The following is a 24421-nucleotide window of genomic DNA, read 5'->3' as shown; positions in this document are numbered from 1 at the left end:
CAATCGAATAAATTACACCTAACAAAATATGTCTTGTTTTGGGTTTGCCGTCGTGGGCTGGTTGAGTACAGTCTATACTCTGCCTTTTATGAATTAGTGAACGAACATGCTGTTTGATTCAATCAGCCAATCTTTGGGACATGTGGCCGGGATTCTCCGATAATGGGGCTATGTCCCCATGCCCGGCAGAAAACGGGCGTGAATCACTCTGGACATTTTTCAATAAGTCTGGAGTGATTCTCCGGTTTTAAGAGGGATAGCAGGGACCCGGTGTGTGCCACGCAGCTCCTGCTGACGATACGGAGCCCTGCACTTCCGGCCGCAGGTCCGTACATGCGCGCCGGCCGCCGTGGCGGCGGCCCCGCGCAACATGGTGCAGCCACACAGCGGGCCGACGCGGAAGAAGGTAGGCCTCCCACCAGATCGAGCACGCCCGCCGATCGGAGGCCCCCGATCGCGGGCCTGGTTATCGTGGAGGCCCCCACCAGAGACAGATCCCCCGCCCCCCCACCAAGACGGCCACCACAGCCGCGACGCTGAGCTCCCGCCGGGTGGAACCATAAGGGAACCACGGCGGCGGGAACTCAGTCGGTCGACCACGGAGAATCGCCGCAGGAGCCGCTTTCAACGGCCCCCGACTGGCGCCGCGTCGACCACACATGCACGGCTGGCGCCAAATCTCCAGTCGCCGGAGAATCGTGTCCCGGCATCAGACCCGATCGCGGGTCTGACACTCCATTCTCCGCCAATCGCGATTTAGGCTCGGAGATTCCCGGCCATGGCCTATGTATTTGGCATTGCACCAGCACTGAAATTCAGAAAAGGTTTTGTTAAATTGTGTGGTAGGTGGAATGTCCTTTTGAACTGCTGAAATAACCATTGACCACTCGTCTCTGTTTCCTGTCACTGAGTCAATTTAATATCCATGTTGCTTTTGGCCTTTTTACTCCATGGGCTTAAATTGTGTTCACAAGCCAGTTATGTGACACTCTATACCTTTTGGAAGTCCATGTACACCATATCAATCACATTATGCTCATCTATCCACTCTGCTACCTGAACAAAAAACTCAAGCAAGTTAGTTTAACATAACGTGCCGTTAACAAACCCTTACTGGCTTTCCTTAATTAATCCACGTATGCCCAAGTGACTGTTAATTTTGTCCCAAATTATTGTTTCTAAAAGCTTCCCCACCATGAAGTTAAACTGGCTGCCCCGAAGCTGCTGGGCTTATCCTTCCTGTTTTTAGAACAAAAGTGCAACATTTGCAATTGTCCCAATCCTCTGGCATCACTCTGAAATCTAAGGAGAATTGGAAAATAATGGACAGTGCCCAGTGCCTCTGCAATTTCCACACTTACATCCTTCAGTATCTTTGAGACATCTGATCTGGTCCTGGTGACTTATCAACTTGAACTGAAACAACCAATCTAATATTTTCCCTTTGTCATTTTTTAGCCCATCGAGTGTCTCAACTTCTTTCCTCTATGACTTGGGGAACATCTTCTTCTTTGGTAAAGCCAAAAGCAAAGTACCTCAAGCCTTGCCCCTGCCATAAATCCCTTGCATAAATCCCTTTTAGGTCGCAAATCAACCTCACTCCTCCATTCATCATCATTTTACTACTTATATGTCTCTCGAACAGTAAAAAGCTTTACAACGCCAGGTTAAAGTCCAACAGGTATATTTGGAATCACTAGCTTTCAGAGCGCAATTCCTTCATCAGGTGACTTTAATTTATCTGGGCCAGATCTGTTCTCACTTTATTGAAGTTTGCCCTCTCTCAATTAATTATTACTCCTTTTCCATAGCCAAGCAAAACCCTATGATACAATGATCACTGAATACACTCCAGGAATTATTGCACATTTTTGCCCTTTACATATTACTATCTCAGCTATATTCAGAAAATGGTACACTTTATAACTACTCTGTAATTTCCTAGAAAATGTGTTGCTCTGCATCTTTCCTATTAGTTTGTAGCCTGCAGAATGAATCAAGCAACGTATTGGTACCTTATTGTTTCTTAGATATAGACAAGTGGAGACCATCTTTAGTCCCTCTTGGACATCCTCTCTCTCCAGCATTTCAGTGGTCTCTTGAATCAATACAGCCACCCCCTGCCTGCTACCATTCCTTCCCTATTTTTCCTCTGAACATCTTATATCCTGCAATAGTCACTAGCCAGTCCTACCCTTCTTTGAGCCAGGTCTTCAATATTGTTCCAACATCATACTTCCACGTTGATATATGTGCCTGCAGCTTACATGACAATAAGACATAGGAGCAGAAGTAGTCCATTTGGCCCATCGAGTTGGCTCCACCATTCAATGAGATCATGACTTACTTAATATGATAATACTCAACTCCACTTTCCCACCGTATCCACATAACCTTCATTCCCCTATGGATTTAAAATCTGTCATCTCAGCCTCGAAGATACTTTACAACACAGTCTCTACAGCTATCTGCGGCACGGTGGCACAGTGGTTAGTAGTTTTGCCTCAGAGCACCAGGGAACCGGGTTCAATCCTGGCCTCAGGTGACTGTTTGGAGTTTGTACATTCTCCCCGTGTCTGCGTGGGTTTCTTCCGGGTGATCCGGTATCCTCCCATAGTCCGAAGATGTACGGATTAGGTGGAGTAGTCAGGCTAAATTGCCCCCTAATATCCAGGGAGGTGCAGGTTAGGTTATGTGGTTACGGGGATAGGGCGGGGTGGACACTTGTAAATAGGCAGAGTGCTTATTCAAAGGGTCAGTGCAGACTCAATGGACCAAATGGGCTCCTTCTGCAGAGTTGGGATTCTAATTCTAAGAAATTCCACAGATTCGCTACCCTCTGAGAAAATAAATTTGTCCTCAACTGTTAAATGGGCGACCCCTCACTCTGAGATTATGCCCTCTGGTCCGAGTCTCTCCCACAAGAGGAAACAATTTCTCAGCACCTACCATGTCAAGCTCCCTGAGAATCCTATATGGCTCAATAAAGTCACCTCTCATTCTTTTAAGCTCCAATGAGCAGAGGCCTATCTACTCAACCTCTCTTCATAAGAAAATCCTTCCATACCAGGGATCAACCGAGTGAACCTTCTCTGGACTGTCTCCATTGCCAGTGTATCGTTCCTTCGATAAGGGGGACCAAAACTGTTGACAGTATGTCAGCTGGGGTCTAACACGTACCAAATATAGTTTTAGCCAAGACTTCCCTATTTTTACACTCCATTCCCTTTGAAATAAAGGCCAACATTCCATTTGCCGACCCTATTATCTGCTGAACTTGCATGCAAGCTTTTTGTGATTTACACACATGGGCTGCCAAATCCCTCTATGCTGCAGCCTTTTGTTGTCTTTCTCTGTTTATATCCCTCTGTCAACTGATCCTCACCACTTGCCTTGCCACTTATTTTTGTACAGTAAGAAGTCTTACAACACCAGGTTAAAGTCCAACAGGTTTGTTCCAAACACTAGCTTTCGGAGCACTGCTCCTTCCTCAGGCGAATGAAGAGGTAGGTTCCAGAAACATATATATAGACAAAGTCAAAGACGCAAGACGATACTTTGAATGCGAGCATTTGCAGGTAATTAAGTCTTTACAGATCCAGAGAGAGAGGTAACCCCAGATTGAAAAGGTGTGAATTGTCTCAAGCCAGGACAGTTGGTAGGATTTTGCAAGCCCAGGCCAGATGGTGGGGGGGGGGGGGGGGGGGGGGGGGGGGGGGGGGGGGCATGAATCCAAGGTCCCGATTGAGGCCGTACTCAAGTGTGCGGAACTTGGCTATAGGTTTCTGCTCGGCGATTCTGCGTTGTCGCGCGTCCTAAAGGCCGCCTTGGAGGACGCTTACCCGAAGATCAGAGGCTGAATGCCCTTGACTGCTGAAGTGTTCTCAGACTGGAAGGGAACATTCCTGCCTGCCGATTGTCGCGCGATGTCCGTTCATCCGTTGTCACAGCGTCTGCATGGTCTCGCCAATTTACCATGCTTCGGGACATCCTTTCTGCAGCGTATGAGGTAGACAACATTGTCCGAGTCGCACAAGTATGTACCGCGTACCTGGTGGGTGGTGTTCTCACGTGTAATGGGTGCTCTTAAGGTCTGGATCCAAGGTCTTGATCAGTCTGTTGAGTTAGTGAGTGTGTTCCTTGGTCGGATCTGCGGGTAACTGTCTGTAGTGTTCCTGGTTGTTGAGTTGTTGGTACACTTCTTTGCAGTAGTCCGTTCTGTTCAGTATGACGGTGGCCCCTCCTTTGTCTGCTGGTTTGATGATTATGTTGCGGTCGGTCTTGAGAGTTTTGGATGGCGTTGCGTTGTGCTTGGGTGACATTCGGGGCTGTCTTGTGAATGCGACTGATGAATCTGACATTGACGCGACTCCTGACGGCTTTAGCACACACGTCGAATCTAGGGCAGCGGCCTCCGGAAGGGTCCCATTCGATTCTTTCCTCTTCGGTTGCCGCACCGCAGATCTCTCGGTCTGCTGTTCCGGTTCATTGGTTGTCTCATTGGGTTCGCTGTCAGCCTCTTTTAGTCTGTGGAAGAACTCCCAGAGCCTCATTCGCCTGATGAATTCCTCCATGTCTGCCGCGAGACCGATGGGGTCCATTTTGGTGGTGGTGCAGAAATTGAGGTGGTGGTGCACTACAGCTAGTGATTTGAAACAAACTTTTGGTTTGTTTGGTGGCGGTGCACTAAAGCTAGTGATTTGAAACAAAACTTTAACCTGGTGTTGTAAGACTTCTTACTGTGCTCACCCCAGTCCAACGCCGGCATCTCCACATCATTACTTATTTTTGTGTCATCCACAAACTTGGCAGAAGTACATTCACTTCCCTTGTCCAAGTCATTCGTATTTATTGTAAATAATTGTGACCCCAGCACTGATCTCTGTGGCACTCCACTAGTTACAGATCGCTATCCTGAAAATGCCCCTCTTAACCCAATCTATCTCATATCAGTTAGTCAATCCTCTATCTATGCTAATATGCTGCCCTCAACACCATGGGTTCTTTATCTTATAAGGTAAAGTAAAGTCACCATAGTCCCAGATGACCATAAGCTACTGTCCCCTTTGAGGGGGAGAACTGACTGGTAGTGATTTAACCTGATAATTACCACACCTTAGGCGAGAAGGCAAGCCTTCATGAATAACCTCAACAGGTATGGGGACAGAACCCACACATTTGGCCTTGCTCTGCATCACAAACCAGCCGTCCACTCAACTGAGCTAAACCTTTTGTGCAGTACCTTATCAAATGGTTTTTAGAAATCCAAGTATATACATCTACTGGTTCCCCTTCATATATCCTGCTCATTACCACCTCAAAGAATTCTAATAAATTTGAAAGGCAATTTTTCCCCTTCATGTAGCCATGTTGTCTCTGCTTATATTATGTATTTCTAATGCATTATATCCTTGACAATGGACTCTAATGTTTTCCCAAAGACAGATGTTAAGCTAACTGGACTGTAGATACCTGCTTTTTGTCTCCGTCCTTTTTTGAATAAGGGTGCTACATTGACAGTTTTCCAATCCTACATGTCCTTCCCAGAATTTAAGGATTCTTGGAAGGTTACTACTAGTGCGTCCACTATCTCTTTAGCTACTTCCTTTAGTATCCTAGGATGCAACCCATCTGGTCCATGGGACTTATCGCCTTTAGTCCATTAGTTTCCCTAGTACTTTTTCTCTTATGATAGTGTATTTACTTCCTTCCCTCCTTTTGCACCTTGATTATTTAGTAAATTTGGAATGCTATTGGAGCCCGCTGGCCAGCCCCAATGCAAGTATGGTTCCCTCATACCCAAGGACTTCTAACATGAAGATTGACGTAAAGTATTTATTTAACTCCTCTGCGATTTCATGGTTCCTATTATTTCCCCAGTTTCATTCTTTAAAGGGCCTATGTTCACTTCGGCATCTCTCTTCCTTTTTATATCTTTAAAGAAGCTCTTGCTGTCTGTTTTTATATTACTTGCAAGTTTCCTATCATAGTTATTTCCCACACCCACGTATTCACATACATAGACAGAAACTGTAATTTAGACCTTATTACATTTCCTCTTTGCTCTGATCTCACCTTACTTTTTCCTTCTTTCGTATAATCTGTCTCTTCGAATTTTCTGTGCACCTTGCTTTTCCTCTCATATATTATCTCATTGTCCCACCCCTGCCAAGTTCAATTAAACCCTCTCCAATAACACTATTTGGTCACTCCGCTAAGATTGGCTATGATACAATTTATGGTGCTATATCTTTGTTAATGAGGTGGCACTTAACAACTGCTTGTTGAAGTGAAGGACCCCTACTTTTCTTTCAAAGTACAGATACAACTTACATTTATATAGTGTGGGCAATGATGCACTCATTGGAGCCCACTGGCCAGCCCCAATGCAAGTGCGGTTCCCTCGTACCCTGGAGGAGAGCAGGCTATGATCTCAGACCATACAATTTTGTAGCCACACTATTTAAATGTGCAGCAGCAGAACAGGAAGCTGATGGAAACATTGGTAAAAGGGAACTGAACAGCCAGCGTACTGAAATATCATTTTTTAAAAATCATCTTGTTTGTAAAACTGCATCACAATATGCATGAAGTAGGAACTGGCTCCAAATCACAGCATTAACAAAGGAAAAGCACGTGTACTTTTGACAACAACTGAAGTCAAAGAACAAGGACTGGATTTTCCCAGCCCGAACTGAGTCAATATGAAAATGGCCTTGACATCACGTGGCATGAAGCCCCATCTCCACTTGCATCATCCCAATCTTGCTAAGAGTGAGGGACAGGGCTTCCGGGTGCGGCGATGACCAGCTAAGTCGCACGTTTCGGCTGCTCCCGGTGGAACGGACTTTTGGGCTCTTAATAGGAGCCCCAACGGCAATTTTAACGGCTAAAAACACTGTGCGGTAAACCAGAAAGGAATCCCCCCTGGACACGGATGGAAAAAGGAGAGGAAAGTGGCCGGATTGCGATGGATCCTCTAGAGCAGCGGCAAGGAAGGCAAGCACAAACTAAGATGGCGTCGGAAGGTGGCAGTTTAATATGGGGCCCTGACCAACAAGAGTTCCTGCGGCGCTGCGTGGAAGAACTTAAAAAGGGGATGAAGAAGGAGCTGTTGGCCCCGATATTACAGGCGATTGAAGGGCTAAAGGAGGAGTAAAAGACCCAGGAGCAGGAGCTTCGGGTCGTGAAGGCAAAGGCTGCTGAGAATGAGGACGAAATACAGGGCCTGGTGGTGAAGACAGAGATGCACGAGGCACAACACAAAAGGTGTGTGGAAAGGCTGGAGGTGCTGGAGAATAATGCGAGGAGGAAGAATTTAAGGATTCTTGGTCTTCCCGAAGGTGCAGAAGTCGGGGCATATGTGAGCACGATGCTTCACTCGTTAATGGGATTGGCGGCCCCGACGGGCCCGTTGGAGGTGGAGGGAGCTTATTGAGTTATGGCGCGAAGACCGAGGGCTGGAGAAATTCCTCGAGCCATAGTGGTGAGATTTCTCCGATATAAGGACAGAGAGATGGTCCTCAGATAGGCAAAGAAAACCCGGAGCAGTAGGTGGGAGAACGCGGTGATCCGCGTATATCAAGATTGGAGTGCGGAGGTGGCGAGGAGGGCAAGCTTTAATCGGGCCAAGGCGGTGCTGCACAAAAGGAAGGTTAAATTTGGAATGCTGCAGCCGGCAAGACTGTGGGTAACACATCAAGGGAAACACCACTACTTTGAAACGACAGAAGAGGCGTGGACATTTATTGTCGAGGAGAAACTGGAATAAGCGGGCTAGAAAAAGAACGTTTGGGACAAAGTGGTGGGGTGATTACGTGGGGTGAAGGGGGGGGAAAAAGGAGAAGAGATGATTTCCCAAGTTGTTAATCCTGTGACCCTGTAACTTTTCTCTCTTCCCCATGTCGTGGGGGAGGGAGGATGAGGAGCTGGGGGCGCCGGCCATTGGGGGCGGGGCCAAATGGGAAACGCGGGCTTTGTTCCCGCGCTATGGTAATCATGGCGGGAACAGGGTAGCAGGAAGGAGGGGGCCTCGCACAGTGGGGGCCGAGGTCACGGGGGGAAGCCGAGGTCGGCCAGAGTTTGCTGACTTCTGGGAGCAACATGGGGGGTGCAATTACGCTAGAAAAGGATCTAGCGGGGGGGGGGGGGGGAGTTAACTGGGTTGCTGCTGCTGGGGAGAAGGGGGAGCTGGTATGGGGTGGGGTGGTCGGGGCTGGAGGGCGCCGTTGGGGGGCGATACGGCTACGTGGGAACGGGGTGAGGAGCTGGATTGAAAAAGGAGATGGCTAGTCGACAAGGGGGGGGGGGGGAGGTAAAGAGCCCCCCAACCTGGCTGATCACGTGGAATGTGAGAGGGTTGAACGGGCCGATTAAGAGGGCACGGGTACTCGCACACCTAAAGAAACTTAAGGCAGATGTGGTTATGCTACAGGAGACGCATCTGAAACTGATAGACCAGGTCAGACTATGCGCAAAGGATGGGTGGGGCAGGTGTTTCATTCGGGGCTAGACGCAAAAAATAGGGGGGTGGCTATATTAGTGGGGAAGCGGGTAATGTTTGAGGCAAAGACCATAGTGGCGGATAGTGGGGGCAGATACATGATGGTGAGTGGCAGATTGCAAGGGGAGGCGGTGGTTTTAGTGAACGTGTATGCCCCGAACTGGGATGATGCCAATTTTATGAGGCGTATGTTGGGACGCATCCCGGACCTAGAGGCGGGAAAGTTGGTAATGGGTGGAGATTTTAATACGGTGCTGGACCCAGGGCTGGACAGATCGAGGTCCAGGACCGGAAGGAGGCCGGCTGCAGCTAGGGTGCTCAAGGACTTTATGGAGCAGATGGGAGGAGTAGACCCCTGGAGATTTAGTAGACCTAGGAGTAAGGAGTTTTCGTATTTCTCCTATGTCCACAAAGTTTATTCACGGATAGACTTTTTTGTTTTGGGAAGGGCACTGATCCCGAAGGTGACGGGGACGGAGTACACGGCTATAGCTATCTCGGACCACGCTCTACATTGGGTGGACCGGAGATAGGGGAGGAAAAAGAACAGCACCCACCCTGGAGAATGGACATGGGATTATTGGCAGATGAGGGGGGGTGTTTAAGGGTGAGGGGGTGTATTGAAAGGTACTTGGAACTCAATGACAATGGGGAGGTTCAGGTGGGAGTGGTCTGGGCGGCGTTGAAGGCAGTGGTTAGAGGGGAGCTGATATCTATCAGGGCACATAAAGGAAAGCAGGAGGGTAGGGAAAGGGAGCGGTTGTTGAAAGAACTTTTGAGGGTGGACAGACAATATGCGGAGGCACCGGAGGAGGGACTGTACAGGGAAAGGCAAAGGCTACATGTAGAATTTGACTTGTTGACTACGGGTAATGCAGAGGCACAATGGAGGAAGGCACAGGGTGTACAGTACGAATATGGGGAGAAGGCGAGCAGGTTGCTGGCCCACCAACTAAGGAAAAGGGGAGCAGCGAGGGAGATAGGGGGGGTGAGAGATGAGGAGGGAGAGATGGAGCAGGGAGCGGAGAGAGTGGATGGAGTGTTCAAGGCATTTTATAAAAGATTATATGAAGCTCAGCCCCCGGAAGGGAAGGAGAGAATGATGTGCTTTCTGGATCAGCTGGAATTTCCAAAGGTGGAGGAGCAGGAGAGGGCGGGACTGGGAGAACAGATTGAGACGGAGGAAGTAGTGAAAGGGATTGGGAGCATGCAGGCGGGGAAGGCCCCGGGACCAGACGGATTCCCAGTGGAATTTTATAGGAAATATATGGACTTGCTGGCCCCGCTACTGATGAGAACCTTTAATGAGGCGAGGGAAAGGGGGCAGCTGCCCCCGACTATGTCAGAGGCAACGATATCGCTCCTCCTAAAGAAGGAAAAAGACCCGCTGCAATGCGGGTCCTATAGGCCCATTTCCCTCCTGAATGTGGATGCTAAGATTCTGGCCAAGGTAATGGCAACGAGGATAGAAGATTGTGTCCCGGGGGTGGTTCATGAGGACCAAACTGGGTTTGTGAAGGGGAGACAGCTGAACACGAATATACAGAGGCTGCTAGGGGTAATGATGATGCCCCCACCAGAGGGGGAAGCGGAGATGGTGGTGGCGATGGATGCCGAGAAAGCATTTGATAGAGTGGAGTGGGATTATTTGTGGGAGGTGCTGAGGAGATTTGGCTTTGGAGATGGGTATAGCAGATGGGTACAGTTGCTGTATAGGGCCCCGATGGCGAGCGTGGTCACAAATGGACGGGGGTCCGATTATTTTCGGCTCCATAGAGGGACGAGGCAGGGATGTCCTCTGTCCCCGTTATTGTTTGCACTGGCGATTGAGCCCCTGGCCATAGCATTGAGGGGTTCCAGGAAGTGGAGGGGAGTACTCAGGGGAGGAGAAGAACACCGGGTAACTCTGTATGCGGATGATTTGTTGTTGTATGTGGCGGAACCGGCAGAGGGGATGCCAGAGATAATGCGGATACTTGGGGAGTTTGGGGATTTTTCAGGGTATAAATTGAACATGGGGAAAAGTGAGTTGTTTGTGGTGCATCCAGGGGAGCAGAGCAGGGAAATAGAGGATTTACATTTGAGGAAGGTAACAAGGGACTTCCGGTACTTGGGGATCCAGATAGCCAAGAATTGGGGTACATTACACAGGCTTAATTTAACGCGGTTGGTGGAACAGATGGAGGAGGACTTTAAGAGATGGGACATGGTGTCCCTGTCACTGGCAGGTAGGGTGCAGGCGGTTAAAATGGTGGTCCTCCCGAGATTCCTTTTTGTGTTTCAGTGCCTCCCGGTAGTGGTCACGAAGGCTTTTTTCAAGAGAATCGAGAAGAGCATTCTGAGTTTTGTGTGGGCCGGGAAGACCCCGAGAGTGAGGAGGGGATTTTTGCAGCGTAGTAGGGACAGGGGGGGTTGGCACTACCGAGCCTAAACGACTGTTACTGGGCCGCCAATGTTTCAATGGTATGTAAGTGGATGGGAGAAGGGGAGGGAGCGGCGTGGAAGAGATTGGAGAGGGCGTCCTGCAGGGGGACTAGCCTACAAGCAATGGTGACGGCACCGTTGCCGTTCTCACCGAAGAAATACACCACAAGCCCGGTGGTGGAGGCTACATTGAAAATTTGGGGGCAGTGGAGACGGCATCGGGGAAAGACGGGAGCCTCGGTGCGGTCCCCGATAAGAAATAACCATAGGTTTGTTCCGGGGAGAATGGATGGGGGATTTGGAACATGGCAAAGAGCTGGGGTAGTACAATTGAGAGATCTGTTCGTAGATGGGGCGTTTGCGAGTCTGGGAGCGCTGACGGAAAAATATGGGTTGCCCCAAGGGAATGCATTTCGGTATATGCAACTGAGGGCTTTCGCGAGGCAACTGGTGAGGGAATTCCCGCAGCTCCCGACGCAGGAGGTGCAGGATAGAGTCATCTCAGAGACATGGGTGGGGGATGGTAAGGTGTCGGACATATATAGGGAAATGAGGGACGAAGGGGAGATCATGGTAGATGAGCTGAAAGGGAAATGGGAAGAAGAGCTGGGGGAGGAGATTGAGGAGGGCCTGTGGGCCGACGCCCTACGTAGGGTAAACTCATCGTCCTCGTGTGCCAGGCTAAGCCTGATACAATTTAAGGTGTTACACAGGGCGCATATGACTGGAGCACGGCTCAGTAAATTTTTTTGGGTAGAGGATAGGTGTGGGAGATGCTCGAGAAGCCCAGCGAATCACACCCACATGTTCTGGTCATGCCCGGCACTACAGGGGTTCTGGGTGGGGGTGGCAAAGGTGCTTTTGAAGGTGGTGGCGGTCCAGGTCGAACCAAGCTGGGGGTTGGCTATATTCGGGGTTACAGAAGAGCCGGGAGTACAGGAGGCGAGAGAGGCTGATGTTTTGGCCTTTGCGTCCCTAGTAGCCCGGCGCAGGATATTGCTTATGTGGAAGGAAGCCAAACCCCCGGGTGTGGAGACCTGGATAAACGACATGGCAGGGTTTATAAAGTTAGAACGGATCAAGTTCGAATTAAGGGGTTCGGCTCAAGGGTTCACTAGGCGGTGGCAACCGTTCGTCGACTACCTCACAGAAAGATAGAGGGAATGGAAAAGAAGAAGACAACAGCAGAAACCCAGGGGGGAGGAGAGGGGGGGGGGGGGGGGGGGGGGGGGGAGGAACCGGACGGACACTCAGGGATGTCATTGTATATGTATAGACACTTGTTATAAGTAATGTATATTGGATTGTTGGATTGTATCTTTGGAGAGTAACTATTTTTGACACGGCAGTTGCCACTCAGTTTTGTTTTTGTTTATATATTATTTATTTATTTGTTTAAAACTGGCCACGGGTATTTATATTGCTTTGTTGTTGTTCAAAAGAAAAACTATGTACTGTTATGTTTGGCCACAAAATTTTGAATAAAATATATATATTTTTTAAAAGAGTGAGGGACAGCATGGGCTCGAAATAGGCCTGCTCCTTTTCAGCAGCAATTGGCATTGTGGAGGACTCATTAAAGCCTGTCTCCCGAGACTTCTCAAATTTTCCAAGATGGGGCAGCTATGTCACACCAGCTACATGGAGGCAAAGAATATGTTGTGGAGGTGGGAAGAGTTTATAAAGATAATTAAATAAGACATTGAATAATTAATAATTTTGCCAGTTCTGATCTTGATCACCTTCATGATATTGTCTGGCATCACATGGGCAGAGAGCAGTGGGCAAGGCTATTTAGACTCCGCCTAAATACCAGGCAGCATGCAGGAAGCCAGGCATCAGGAGGCCAGAAGAGAGGAACAAATGTCTTGAAGGAGAAAGATCCTTCAAGATCTAATGTTTGGTGCCAATGACACAAAGGTTGGGGGAGTTGTAGATAGTGTTGATGGTTGTTGCAGGTTACAGCAGGACATTGACAGGATGCAGAGCTGGGCTGAAAAGTGGCAGATGGAGTTCAACCTTGATAAATCAAGTGATTCATTTTGGAAGGTTGAATTTGAATGCTGAATACAGGGTTAAAAGCAGGATTCTTGGAAGTGTGGAGGAACAGAGGGATCTTGGGGTCCACGTACATAGATATCTCAAAGTTGCCACCCAGGTTGATAGGGCTGATAAGAATGCATATGGTATGTTGGTTTTCATTAACAGGGGGATTGAGTTTAAGAGCCGAGAGGTTTTGCTGCAGCTTTATAAAACTTCAGTTGGACCACACTTGGAATATTGTGTCCAGTTCTGTTCGCCTCATTATTGGAAGGATGTGGATGCTTTGGAGAGCGTACAGAGGAGATTTACCAGGATGCTGCCTGGACTGGAGGGCATGTCTTATGAAGAAAGGTTGAGGGACCTCTCTGGCGTCTCTCAGATGGTTGGACACCGGTGCATCACACAGGTGATGGATGCCATCTTTACCAATGCTGGACACTACATCAAGATCACAACTGATGGGACATCATAAACACAAAGAGCACTGGGTGCAGTCCCTGGAGTGGTCAAGTGGTGTCCTGCAATACCTTCCTGCCAGTGTCTTGGTCACAGTGGAGGTTGTGTGCCACTGTGTTGTTGATCGTCCATAAAATGTTGAGACCCTGAAAAAGGAAAGCTCATCGGGGGAGGAGAAGGAACAGGAGGTAGAGGCAGAGGGAGATGGTGCTAAAAGGAAGTAGCCCCAGCTGGGTGACAAGTTGGTTTCTTCCTGGTCAGGGGTCACCCTCCGGAAAGAAGTGCTCCCTCCCCTCCCTCATGAGTGCCAAGCCTCTGGTTCTCTGTGCCATCTCAGGTCCCTGTGGTGCAGTGTCAGGCTTTAGAACAATACTCTCCCTCAGAACAAACAGCAGCCTCAGTGATTGTTGTCTTCAGTGCCTGAAATCACCAGCAATCCTGCCTCCACCAGCTTTAATAGGACAGGAAACTTGTCTCCATATCAATTAAGGGTTAACCCTCAGGGGGTTAAAAACCCGAAACTCAAGTCAGTTTACCACTGGAGATGAGCTTCTCATGCAAAAACAAACTCGGCTCCTGTTTCTCATCTCTAAGGGAAAACTCAGGCCCCCAATGTTTGTACCTTGTTTCTAAAAGCAGGTTTGAAAGAATTGCAAATTGTTTTCATAGAATCATAGAATCCCTACAATAATAATAATAGTAATAATCGCTTATTATCACAAGTAGGCTTCAATGAAGTTACTGTGAAAAGCCCCTACAAGCGCTGAAGAAGGCCATTCGGACCATCGAGTCTGCACCGACCCTCTGAAAGAGAGCCTTAACTTCAACCCACTCCCCGCAGTCTTAACCACACCTAACCCACGGGTCAATTTTAACATGGCCAATCCACCTAACCTGCTCATCTTTGGACTGTAGGAGGAAATCGGAGCACCCGGAGGAAACCCATAAAGACACAGGGAGAATGTGCAAATTCCACACAGTCACTCAAGGCCAGGATTGAACCCGGGTCCCAGGAGCTGTGAGGCAGCAGTGCCACCATGCTGCCCTTTATTGTGATTAAGAGAACTGTTATGAATGGCATAATAGCTAAACTTCATTTATTTCCATGCAAAACAGAGCTGAGTTTTCCTGGAGGGTTACAGTATTTAAATATAAATATGACAGATTATTGTTTTGGTTTATAATGTACAAATTCTTACCTCATGTAACAATGCATTCATTTCAAACACCTAAAACATGCTAAAAAATATTCCCTCTGTTTGAACCTCATCATCAACAGCGTGAAAATTTGGCAAGATTATGAAAAATATAACACAAACAGATTAACATTTACAAGGTATGCTTCATGAGAATTGATACCTTTGCAATAATAAGTGAGGTTGGGGGTGGTGGGTTGTAGGAAATGCAGTCAAACTCTGCCTCTGAAACTCGCTAACAGTACCTCTTTGTTTTATATGCTCTGCCCTTATTGTCTTCATGAAGCTTCACAGTAAGTGAAAAATAGGACCTACACTAGAAGCAATTAGTGCAAGTAAAGAAGAACAATTCTTGTTTAGAATCCTTATTTCATAATAAATCTGATTCACTTGGCTCGGATTTCCCATCCCCACTGCAGCAAGGTTCCCCACAGTGGATGCAGCAAACCATTCAAATCCTGCCAGTGGGAAGGGCTGGAAAATTACAGCCCATGTGTGGCAAGCACGGGATATAAAATTGAACAGTTGCTGGAAGAATTATTTGAAATAGAGCACCTGGTCTGTTCTGATCTGTTCAGGCATCGTCCTCAGATTGCAGATCTCGGTCTTCAAGTTTGTGTTCTCTTCTTGTATCTTCAGCAGTTCATCCTCAAAAGACCCAAGCTTAATTCTCAAATCCTATTAAAAAAAGACAAAAAAAATGCCAAGTAGATTTCGAACATTGTAATCCGATGGGAAGTCTGACCATTGCTAATCTGAAACCATAATGCTTGTAGCGAGAGAATTTTCAAAGCATTTTAGCATGTTAATTTGTGACAAAAAATCCTTTAAAAGTTTTGTTTAGTGGAAGAAAAAGTACAACTGCTTCTGTTACAACCAACTCCTTCCATTTGCAGTAATTCCGTTCCTGTGAGATTTCACGAACGCCACACACTGTTTATAATGGGACTGAATTAGATATGTTCCAGCTATCCCCAAATTCATGGGCAGGATTCTCCGACTCCGTGCTGGGTTGGGAAATCGGCGGGGGGGGGGCGCGAGTATCGCGCCACGCCACACCGACACCGGCTCGCCGATTCCACGGCCCCGATTTACGGCTACCCGCGGGATCGCTGGCGTGCCGGTCGGGGGCCGTTGAAAGCGCCCCCCCCGGCGATTCTCCGGGCCTCGACATGCCAGGTGCCCACCGAGTTCGGCCGGGTATCGCAGGCTGACTTACGTATGGTCCCACCCGGCGGGACCTCGGAGTTCTGACTGCGGGGGGCCATCGTGGTGGGGGGGGGGGGGGGGGGGGGGCGAGGGGATCCGACCCCGGGGGGGGCCTCCACGGTGGCCTGGCCCGCGATAGGGGCCTACCGATCGGCGGGCGGTCTAGTTCCGTGCGAGCCTATGTTCCTCCGCGCCGGGCCCCTGCAGGGCTCCGCCATATTCCCCAGGGGCCAGCACGGAGACGGGAACCCACGTGCATGCACGAACTCACGCCGGCCGTGACGCGCATGCATGAATTCGCGCCGGCCATGGCGTCCATGCGCGGACTCGCGTCGGCCATGCTGCGCCGGCTTTCGGGCGCCGGAGCTGCGGACACCACTCCGGCGCTGTACTAGCCCCCGAGGAAGGGGTGGATAACTGCCAGTTGAGGCCCGTTGACGCCAGAGTTGCTCGCGGCAGTTTTCACGCCGGTGTCAGAACTTGGCTGCAGGAATGTAGAAGCCCGGCCCATATTTTTACATTAATCGAGTCAATGAAAACTATTTTTCTAACTAAATTAAGCCAATTTTACTTCAGAAACTTTGTCAACACAAGGAAACAAAAACAATTTTATGTTTACAATTACAGTATATTGAAGACAGTTTTACTTAAGAAATTGCTTGTTAACACAAGAAAACAGGTCAATCACATAATACATAGAATCATAGAATCCCTACAGTGCAGAAGGCCATTTGGGCCATTAAGTCTGCACCGACCCTCCAAAAGAGCACCCACCCTATACCCGTAACCCCACCTAACCTTTGGACACCAAGGGGCAATTTAGCAAGGCCAATCCACATAACCTGCACAGCATTGGACTGTGGGACAAAACCGGAGCACCCGGAGGAAACCTACGCAGACACCGGGAGAACGTGCAAACTCCACACGGTCACACAAGGCCGGAATTGAACCCGGGTCCCTAACCACTGTGCCACCATGCCACCCTAAATACAGTAAGTAGCTGTAGTACAAATTACAAATCAAAGTACTGTACATTATTGCACTGTGGAGATACTATACTTCACTTGAGAGTGGAGGCAGATGGAGTGAATGAGGTGGCTGCTGCAGGCGTTGCCATGTATGATTTGGATGAAAACAATGATAATATTGTTGACTGCTTCGCCTTTTGTTTTTAAATTTTGTAAAGTTCTCTGAAAGGAGCAATTGCTGTGTCAATGTTTCTATAAAAAATGATGCTTGTTCTCATGCTTCTATCATTGTCTGTTGCCTGTTTTTCAAATTGTGGCTGATCTTGTGAAATCTTGGTTCTGAATTGTGCCTTTTTAGGCTCTTCGTCCTGCTCTTGTTTAGGTTCATTTAATGTCATAAGTTCAACCAATTCTTGTGTAGAGACTACCACTTGATGAGATTGAAGCAATTCATCCACTTCAGCTGTGGTTTGGTATTCAAATCCCTCCCCTCAATTTGTTTTTGCTGAGCCAACAATCCTGGCCATTTCAGCTTCTATATTGGGGAGCCCTGTGAAATTATTCACAGCCTCAGGCTAAACTTTTTTCCAGCAGGCATTTATAGTTGAAACAATAACTTCATTTCATGAGTCCCTGATTATGCTTACTGGTATAATCATGGACTGTGGAAGATGAAGGATGAGGCTGAAACTTTGTTGGGTGTAGTAAGCCTTGAATGGGGCAATAATCCTTTGGTTCATTGGTTGGAAACGTGAAGTCTTATTTGGGGGTAAAAACAAAATTTCTACATCTGAGTGGTTCTCAGTTAAAGAGTGCAGATGCCCAGGTGTATTTTTGAGGATTAGTAGGACCTTGAAAGTTAGGTTATTTTCCCTCAGGTAAATGCAGACCGCTGGCAGAAAGCACCTGGTAAACCTGACTGCAAAGACTGCTGTAATCTAGGCAAAGCTGTTAGCCTTCCAAAAGACAGGAAGATTACATTTATTTTCCTTTTGAAATCTCAAGGGTTTTCTGTCCTATAAACATGCATTGGTTTACATTTGAAGTCAGTCCATTGGCACATGGAATTGTCAGCCTGTCCTTTGCTGCTTTAAAACCAGGAGCAGCCTTTTCTTCTTTTGAAATGTAGGGCCTACTTGGCACCTTCTCACACAACAGGCCAGTTTAATCTGCCTTGAAGATCTACTCTACTTGATGTCATAATAGGTGATTGTGGTAGTGGACTCCAGTTATTAGATAAATACGGTACACACTGTACTACATGGGCTCACCTGACATGGGGGTCGAAGGCCAGACACACGTTAGATTGGGTTGTATCATGGCTGCAGATGCCTTGTAGTTGTGTGTTTTGAAAATGTATAATTGAGTTAGTGTCAGTTGTTCTGTAACATAAAAACAAGACGCCTGGTAGCCTCTCTCCTCAATGTATTCCTGCAGCCACATAGTCAGCTGAAGCCATCTCCCCAACTAGCTTCACATTATGCAGCCCAAAACTTTTTTAAAGCGATCAAACCATTGTGTGCTGGTTGAGAATTCTTTGGAAATTGAACTATTAACTGGGTCTTCCATTGATGCTGGTGCTCTATCCACATGTTGATTAGCTTCTCGATTTAATCTAAATGTGGATCTCTCCTGCTCACAAAGGTTAACTTGGCAGTACGACTACTAGAAACACAAACATGGCCCTTATTTTTTCTTCAGACTGCCTAATGTACCTGATTGTGGATTCATTCACAGAGTATTCCCTGGCTAACATGGAAGTACTTGCAACATTTTGCAGTCTATCTAGGATTGAGACCTTTTGTTTAAATGTCATCACCTTCCTGGGACGATTATCACATGGCTCTAACTCACACATTTTTAGTAATATGTTGCTTACTGTCTTGTAAATGTACTGCAAACATCTGTAGCACTGCATAATCCTGTAAATCACAACACATGGAGACAAGCCAACACCTGTACAGTGAAGGTATATTTGCAGTGGATGCTTTCTTTGAGAAAAATTGGACAGTGTTTTTTATGGTTGCAGAAGAATTTTATGAAGTAAGTTCTTTATTAACCATTCGGAACCATGTGCCGAAACCTGAAATGTTCATGTAATAGCTAGACCCTTGTAAGGGGGCATGCATTGGAAGGATCATGTGATCTGATCCACCAATGGGGAACGAGCCCGGGGATCTCGTTGCAAGGGGTGGGCTTTTGCAGCCAGCTGTTATACGAGTGCTGAGAATGAATTCATCGATTATAGCGCTTTGTAAATTGTTTGTTTCGTAATAAACGCTTCATTGTTCATTAGCTAATCGGTGGTATTTACTACAGTTCACTTGTGTAATTGCTGTTTGGTTTGTGTAATATTATTTTAATGGTTGGAGGGCAGGGGAGCAGAACTCTGATTTTCAATTTTTTAAGGTGTGCAGTGACAGCATTGTTCTAGAAAGGTTCCAAACATGGGATTTGCAGATGGGTGCTGTCTAAATGCCGCTGTGAATTTAGGGAAATTGGATTGTTTAACGGCCCTCCACCGGTCAAATAATGTTACACAAATGAAACAGCAATTACCCAAGTGAACTGTATCAATCGGTTTGATTGATTTGGCTGGTGGTCCATGAATTAGCCCAAAAGGTTGTGCTCTGCCCAGTAACATGTGGTGATTGGATCTGATCCCACTGGAATGTTTCAGAGCTTCAAGGGTTGAGTTTTGAATTCAGTTCAACTTGTGCCACACTCGAGGAAGGACTGCTGTCCTCTCCCCTCTCAGTTTTATTCAGAAAGGCTGTGTTTCTGAACTGGCAGGGAGCCTGGATGAATCTATGTACAGAAGAAATATTACAGGCTGTGCAAGCAGGGGAGAATCAACTAACTCTGCAGAAAAGGCTGGCGTAAACCTACCAACTCTCTCTCTGAAAAGGTAAAGGCCTGGAAATAAATCGCGAACTGAAAGCAAAGTTTGATGTGAAGCAAAGGAACCTCTCCAGGAAAGGCTGTGAGTAATACATTTCTAAACTACAGAGACGACCATTACGGCTGCAAACAAAGGACTTTCATCTACCAGCTGGCTGTGAGGAAAGTGTACGAAAGAATCACCATTGGAAGCAAAGACTCTTAACCTTTGAACTTGATCCTTATTATTTTTACCCCTCCCCCATCTGTGTTTGTCAGTTTTGTGTGTATGGGTGCGGGTGGGACAGTTGTATTTACTACATATTTCATAATTATTCTTGTTCTAAATAAACAGTAATTGTGGTTCAACTTACAAACCTGGGGCGAAATTCTCCCCAAACGGCGCGATGTCCGCCGACTGGCGCCCAAAACGGGGCCAATCAGACGGGCATCGAGCCGCCCCAAAGGTGCGGAATGCTCCGCATCTTTGGGGGCCGAGCCCCGACATTGAGGGGCTAGGCCGACGCCGGAGGGATTTCCGCCCCGCCAGCTGGCGGAAACGGCCTTTGTTGCCCCGCCAGCTGGCGCGGAAATGACATATCGGGGCGGCGCATGCGCGGGAGCGTCAGCGGCCGCTGACAGTTTCCCGCGCATGCGCAGTGGAGTCTCTTCCGCCTCCGCCATGGTGGAGACCGTGGCGGAGGCGGAAGGGAAAGAGTGCCCCCACGGCACAGGCCCGCCCGCGGATCGGTGGGCCCCGATCGCGGGCCAGGCCACCGTGGGGGCACCCCCGGGGCCAGATCGCCCCGCGCCCCCCCCCCAAGACCCCGGAGCCCGCCCACGGCGCCTTGTCCTGCCGTTCAAAAGGTGGTTTAATCCACGCCGGCGGGACAGGCAATTTATCGGCGGGACTTCGGCCCATCCGGGCCGGAGAATCCAGCGGGGGGGCCCGCCAACCGGCGCGGCCCGATTCCCGCCCCCGCCGAATATCCGGTACCGGAGACTTCGGCAACTGGCGGGGGCGGGATTCACGGCAGCCCCCGGCGATTCTCCAACCCGGCGGGGGGTCGGAGAATGACGCCCCTGGTGACTGTAATTATTGGGCAGTGGAGGGCCAAAGATTTCGGGAATTTTAAAAATAATTATTGGTTAATTCACTTGCGTTGTGACTCCAGAACGAGTGGGGATGGAATTGACCGCACACATGCCCAGGGTATTGTAACATAATTTGGGGGCTCAGCCAGGATCTTTGGAATGGTAGACGGTGGATTTGGGTTACAGTGTAAATTAAAAGAGACTTCAGGTTTGTAGTGATATAACAGAATGGCTCTGGAAGCTGCTAAGAGTTTTCTTGAGGTGGAAGACTTATCTCTGGTTTATTAAAAAGAGCTTTGCAAAGACAGGTTTGTTGAGTTGATAAGTGCATTAGAAATAGAGATACAGGGCAACACGGTGGCGCAGTGGTAGCACTGCAGTCTCATGGCGCTGAAGTCCCAGGTTCGATCCCGGCTCTGGGTCACTGTCCGTGTGGAGTTTGCACATTCTCCCCGTGTTTGCGTGGGTGTCGCCCCCACAACCCAAAGATGTGCAAGGTAGGTGGATTGAACACGCTAAATTGCCCCTTAATTGGAAAAAATGAATTGGGTACTCCAAATTTATTTAAAAAAAAGAAATAGAAATACCGGCTAGAGCTAAGAAGGTGGATATAACTGAAGTGATTGCTCAACATTTAAATTTGAAAGAGCTGCTAAGAACACGGGTGAACCCACGGAGTAGTGGGGAATCGGGGGATATGTTCTGGTGGAGAGATTGAACTGGGATTTTTGGTTGCAGTTAGAGCATGAAGGGAATTAAAAATAATACAAATGGAGCTGAGGCAAAAAGAAAAAGAAATGGAGATGAAGCAAAGAGAAATGGAGAGGAAGCAAAAGACAAAGAAATGGAGATAGAAATGAAGAAGTTGGAACGAGAGCAAAAAAGCAAAAGAGAGCTTGTTCCGGATGAAGGCACTAGGTATTAGTGGGAAACTGCTAAAAATAGAGAGGCACTTAATCTAGAACCAAAACCAGCGGCGATATATTTAACTTTATACAATCCCTCCCAAAATTCGATGACGAGGGTTTTTGAGAAAATGTCAACTCAAATGGAGTGACCAAAAGAAAAGTGGACATCACCCATGCAGAGTAAATTGATGGGGCGGGCACATGTTTATGAGGTAAAAATGGTTATTCTAGATGCATATCACTTGGTTCCTGAAGCATATAGGCAAAAGCTTCAGAATTTAAGAGACAGTAGGGACAGACTATGCAGAATTTGAAAGGGTTACGCAGAACAATTTTGATAATTGGATATGAGCATTGGGAGTTGAGATAATTCTCTCAGAGGAATTTAAGAATTCCATACTTTGCTTTTAAGATTCTTTGTCTCATATCAAACCCAGCTTCCAGCCCGAGTTTGAATGTCAATCCATTGCAGGTTCACTAAAATGACATCCAGCCTTACTGGGGAAAGAGAGTTCTTACACTGGATTTTTTTAGAAAGAAAATTCATCAGGTCTTTGAGAGGGAAACTTCAGAGGTGCTTCTTCCTGCGTATGAAAGCAAAACTAAAACAACCTAGCCTTACTGGGGAGAGAGACATTCCTGAGAAATCAGAACCAACCACCATGGATTATGAGCAAAGCCCAGCATTTTGAGCCAGTTCATTGGCTGCCAACCAAGTCAGTCAAACTGAGTCATCACATCTCTTGTGCTTGAATTAAAAGCAAAGTATGAATTAAAGACACATGCCCATTAATCATCCATGGATAAAAATTGTAAGAACCAAAAACAAGAAAGGGGAAAGCAGGGAAGAAACAGGGTTTAAACAGGAGGATCCGTACAGCAGCTCTAACAACACTCAGATGTTTGAGAGACTCCAGGACGAAGCAGCTTGCTTGATTGGCACCCCATCCACAAACATTCACTGTTTTCATCATCGACGCACAGTAGTTGCAGTGTGTAACATCTACAAGACGCTCTGCAACAACTCACCAAACCTCCTGGGACAGCAACTTTACAAATCCACAGTCACTACCATCTAGAAGGACAAAGGCAGTAGGCACATGGGAACACCACCACCTGGAAGTTCCCCCCCAAGCCATCCATCATCCTGACTTGGAAATATATCGCCGTTCCTTCATTGCCACTGTGTCAAAGTTCTGGAACTCCCTCCCTGACAGCACTATGGGGGTATTATGATGAATCCAGGAATTTCAGATATATTGTATTGTAGGTACTTGGTGCAGTAAGGGTTAAAAGCCTGGGTTAGTATGTGTATGACTGCTGCAGTAGTGTTTATACTGAATCCTGGTTTGAATGGTTTTGGGAGCCAGAGGTGCAATTAAGAAATCGTAAAAGCTTGAGCGAATGGTGCTTTGTTTGAATTAAGGGGGGTTCCCTGTGGAGTTAATTAGATGCATTGTGTTTCAGCTTGGTAAGATTATGTAATTTATGGGAGGCGCTAAGGTACCAGGCATTTTGCAGAAAAGCAGTTTAGTTGAATTTTATATTGGCATGTGAGCAGAAGTCCAGCATCTGCTCTCCCTGCAGATCAGTTAAAGATATGTCTGTAGAGAGATTAGCAGTTTCTTTCCAGCAGAATTGTGTGGTTGGAAGGTGAGCTGAAACAAGCTGAGAAGAAGCTTCTAAAGAAATACAGCCAGAGTTTCTGCATTGTTCTGACAAGATTTTGGTCTACCTCTTACAACAGTCTCAAAATAGAGTATCCAGACATCTCTGTACAGCAGGTATTCCTGAGTATCTTTGAACATGCACTTAACTATCTGACCTATAATTCCTTATGTGGCTTGGTGTCATATTTATTTTATAAAAATGCTCCTTGAAGCACCTGGCACATTTTATTAAACTGCTACATAATATAAGTTGTTGTTGTTTCATAATTCTATTATTAAGTTATTTCTCTGCTAAGTATAATCTGTTCACCATGGCTTTGGAACCCAGAAGTCTCTGCATTACCCTACATAACACTAATTTGAAAGAAGGAAAGTATTCAAATGTACACTTTCACTAAAAACTGATAACTAGAATGAAATCCCTCATTATATTGTAAAAATTGCGAATTGAAGAGATTGACATCTCATTTTTGCTCCTGGCATGCCCTCTTGCACTCTTCATTGAACCTGGGTTGATTACGCTCTTGGTCCTACAGCAACCTTTGTGAACTGTATCCTGAGAAACAGTGTCACCAGAGACAAACGTTGATGGGATGGGGGGCTAGCCACACTTCAAAGGTGCAGAGAGAACACAAAGTGAATGACTGGAATGTGTGAACCATCCCTGAGCATTGTGGTACACATTCACATTCCTGGGGTACATGCATGATTGATGTGTTCAGTCGCTGTAAAGGAACACCATCAATGTGCTGCAAAGCTTACACAAAGCACAGAGTGCTGAGAAGAGTGACTTACCCTGGTAGCTGATGCGTTAGGCAGGTAGGTTCAATGTGGACTGCACTCGATGAAGGGAAGCTAGAAACAGATGTCTAACACTGTTTTATTCAACGCTAGAACTGATATACATATTCAGCTGTGGATCGACACTATACTGAACTGACTGGAGACCTTTTAGTAGCCTGACCAGACTTACTAGCTACCGCATGGTGTTTGCACTTACTAGCTCGTGGACTCTGACTGTCTCAGTGGCTGGGTCCCGAGCGAGCGGGAAACCTAGTGCCCTCTGGCT

General features: G+C 47.3%; 1 protein-coding gene and 1 long non-coding RNA gene across 9 annotated transcripts in view; one reads left to right on the top strand and one right to left on the bottom strand.

Annotated features, from left to right (window-relative positions):
• Positions 1 to 24421, bottom strand: part of pmfbp1 (polyamine modulated factor 1 binding protein 1) — a 1352449-nt gene that overhangs the window by 1097070 nt on the left and 230958 nt on the right. For all 6 annotated transcript variants that reach the window (XM_072517945.1, XM_072517947.1, XM_072517950.1 and 3 more), the window contains exon 5: positions 15178 to 15300. In XM_072517945.1, coding sequence (XP_072374046.1) covers positions 15178 to 15300 — 123 coding nt within the window. The remainder of the gene's footprint in view (positions 1 to 15177; positions 15301 to 24421) is intronic.
• LOC140430464 (uncharacterized) overlaps positions 1 to 24421 on the top strand; it is a 199358-nt gene that overhangs the window by 48469 nt on the left and 126468 nt on the right. The gene's annotated exons all lie outside the window — the stretch shown is intronic.

This window comes from Scyliorhinus torazame, chromosome 10, assembly GCF_047496885.1.
Source record: "Scyliorhinus torazame isolate Kashiwa2021f chromosome 10, sScyTor2.1, whole genome shotgun sequence".
Classification (NCBI taxonomy): Eukaryota; Metazoa; Chordata; class Chondrichthyes; order Carcharhiniformes; family Scyliorhinidae; genus Scyliorhinus; species Scyliorhinus torazame.
The sequence above is the reverse complement of the archived record's forward strand: the minus strand, read 5'-3'. Positions and strand labels throughout refer to the sequence as shown.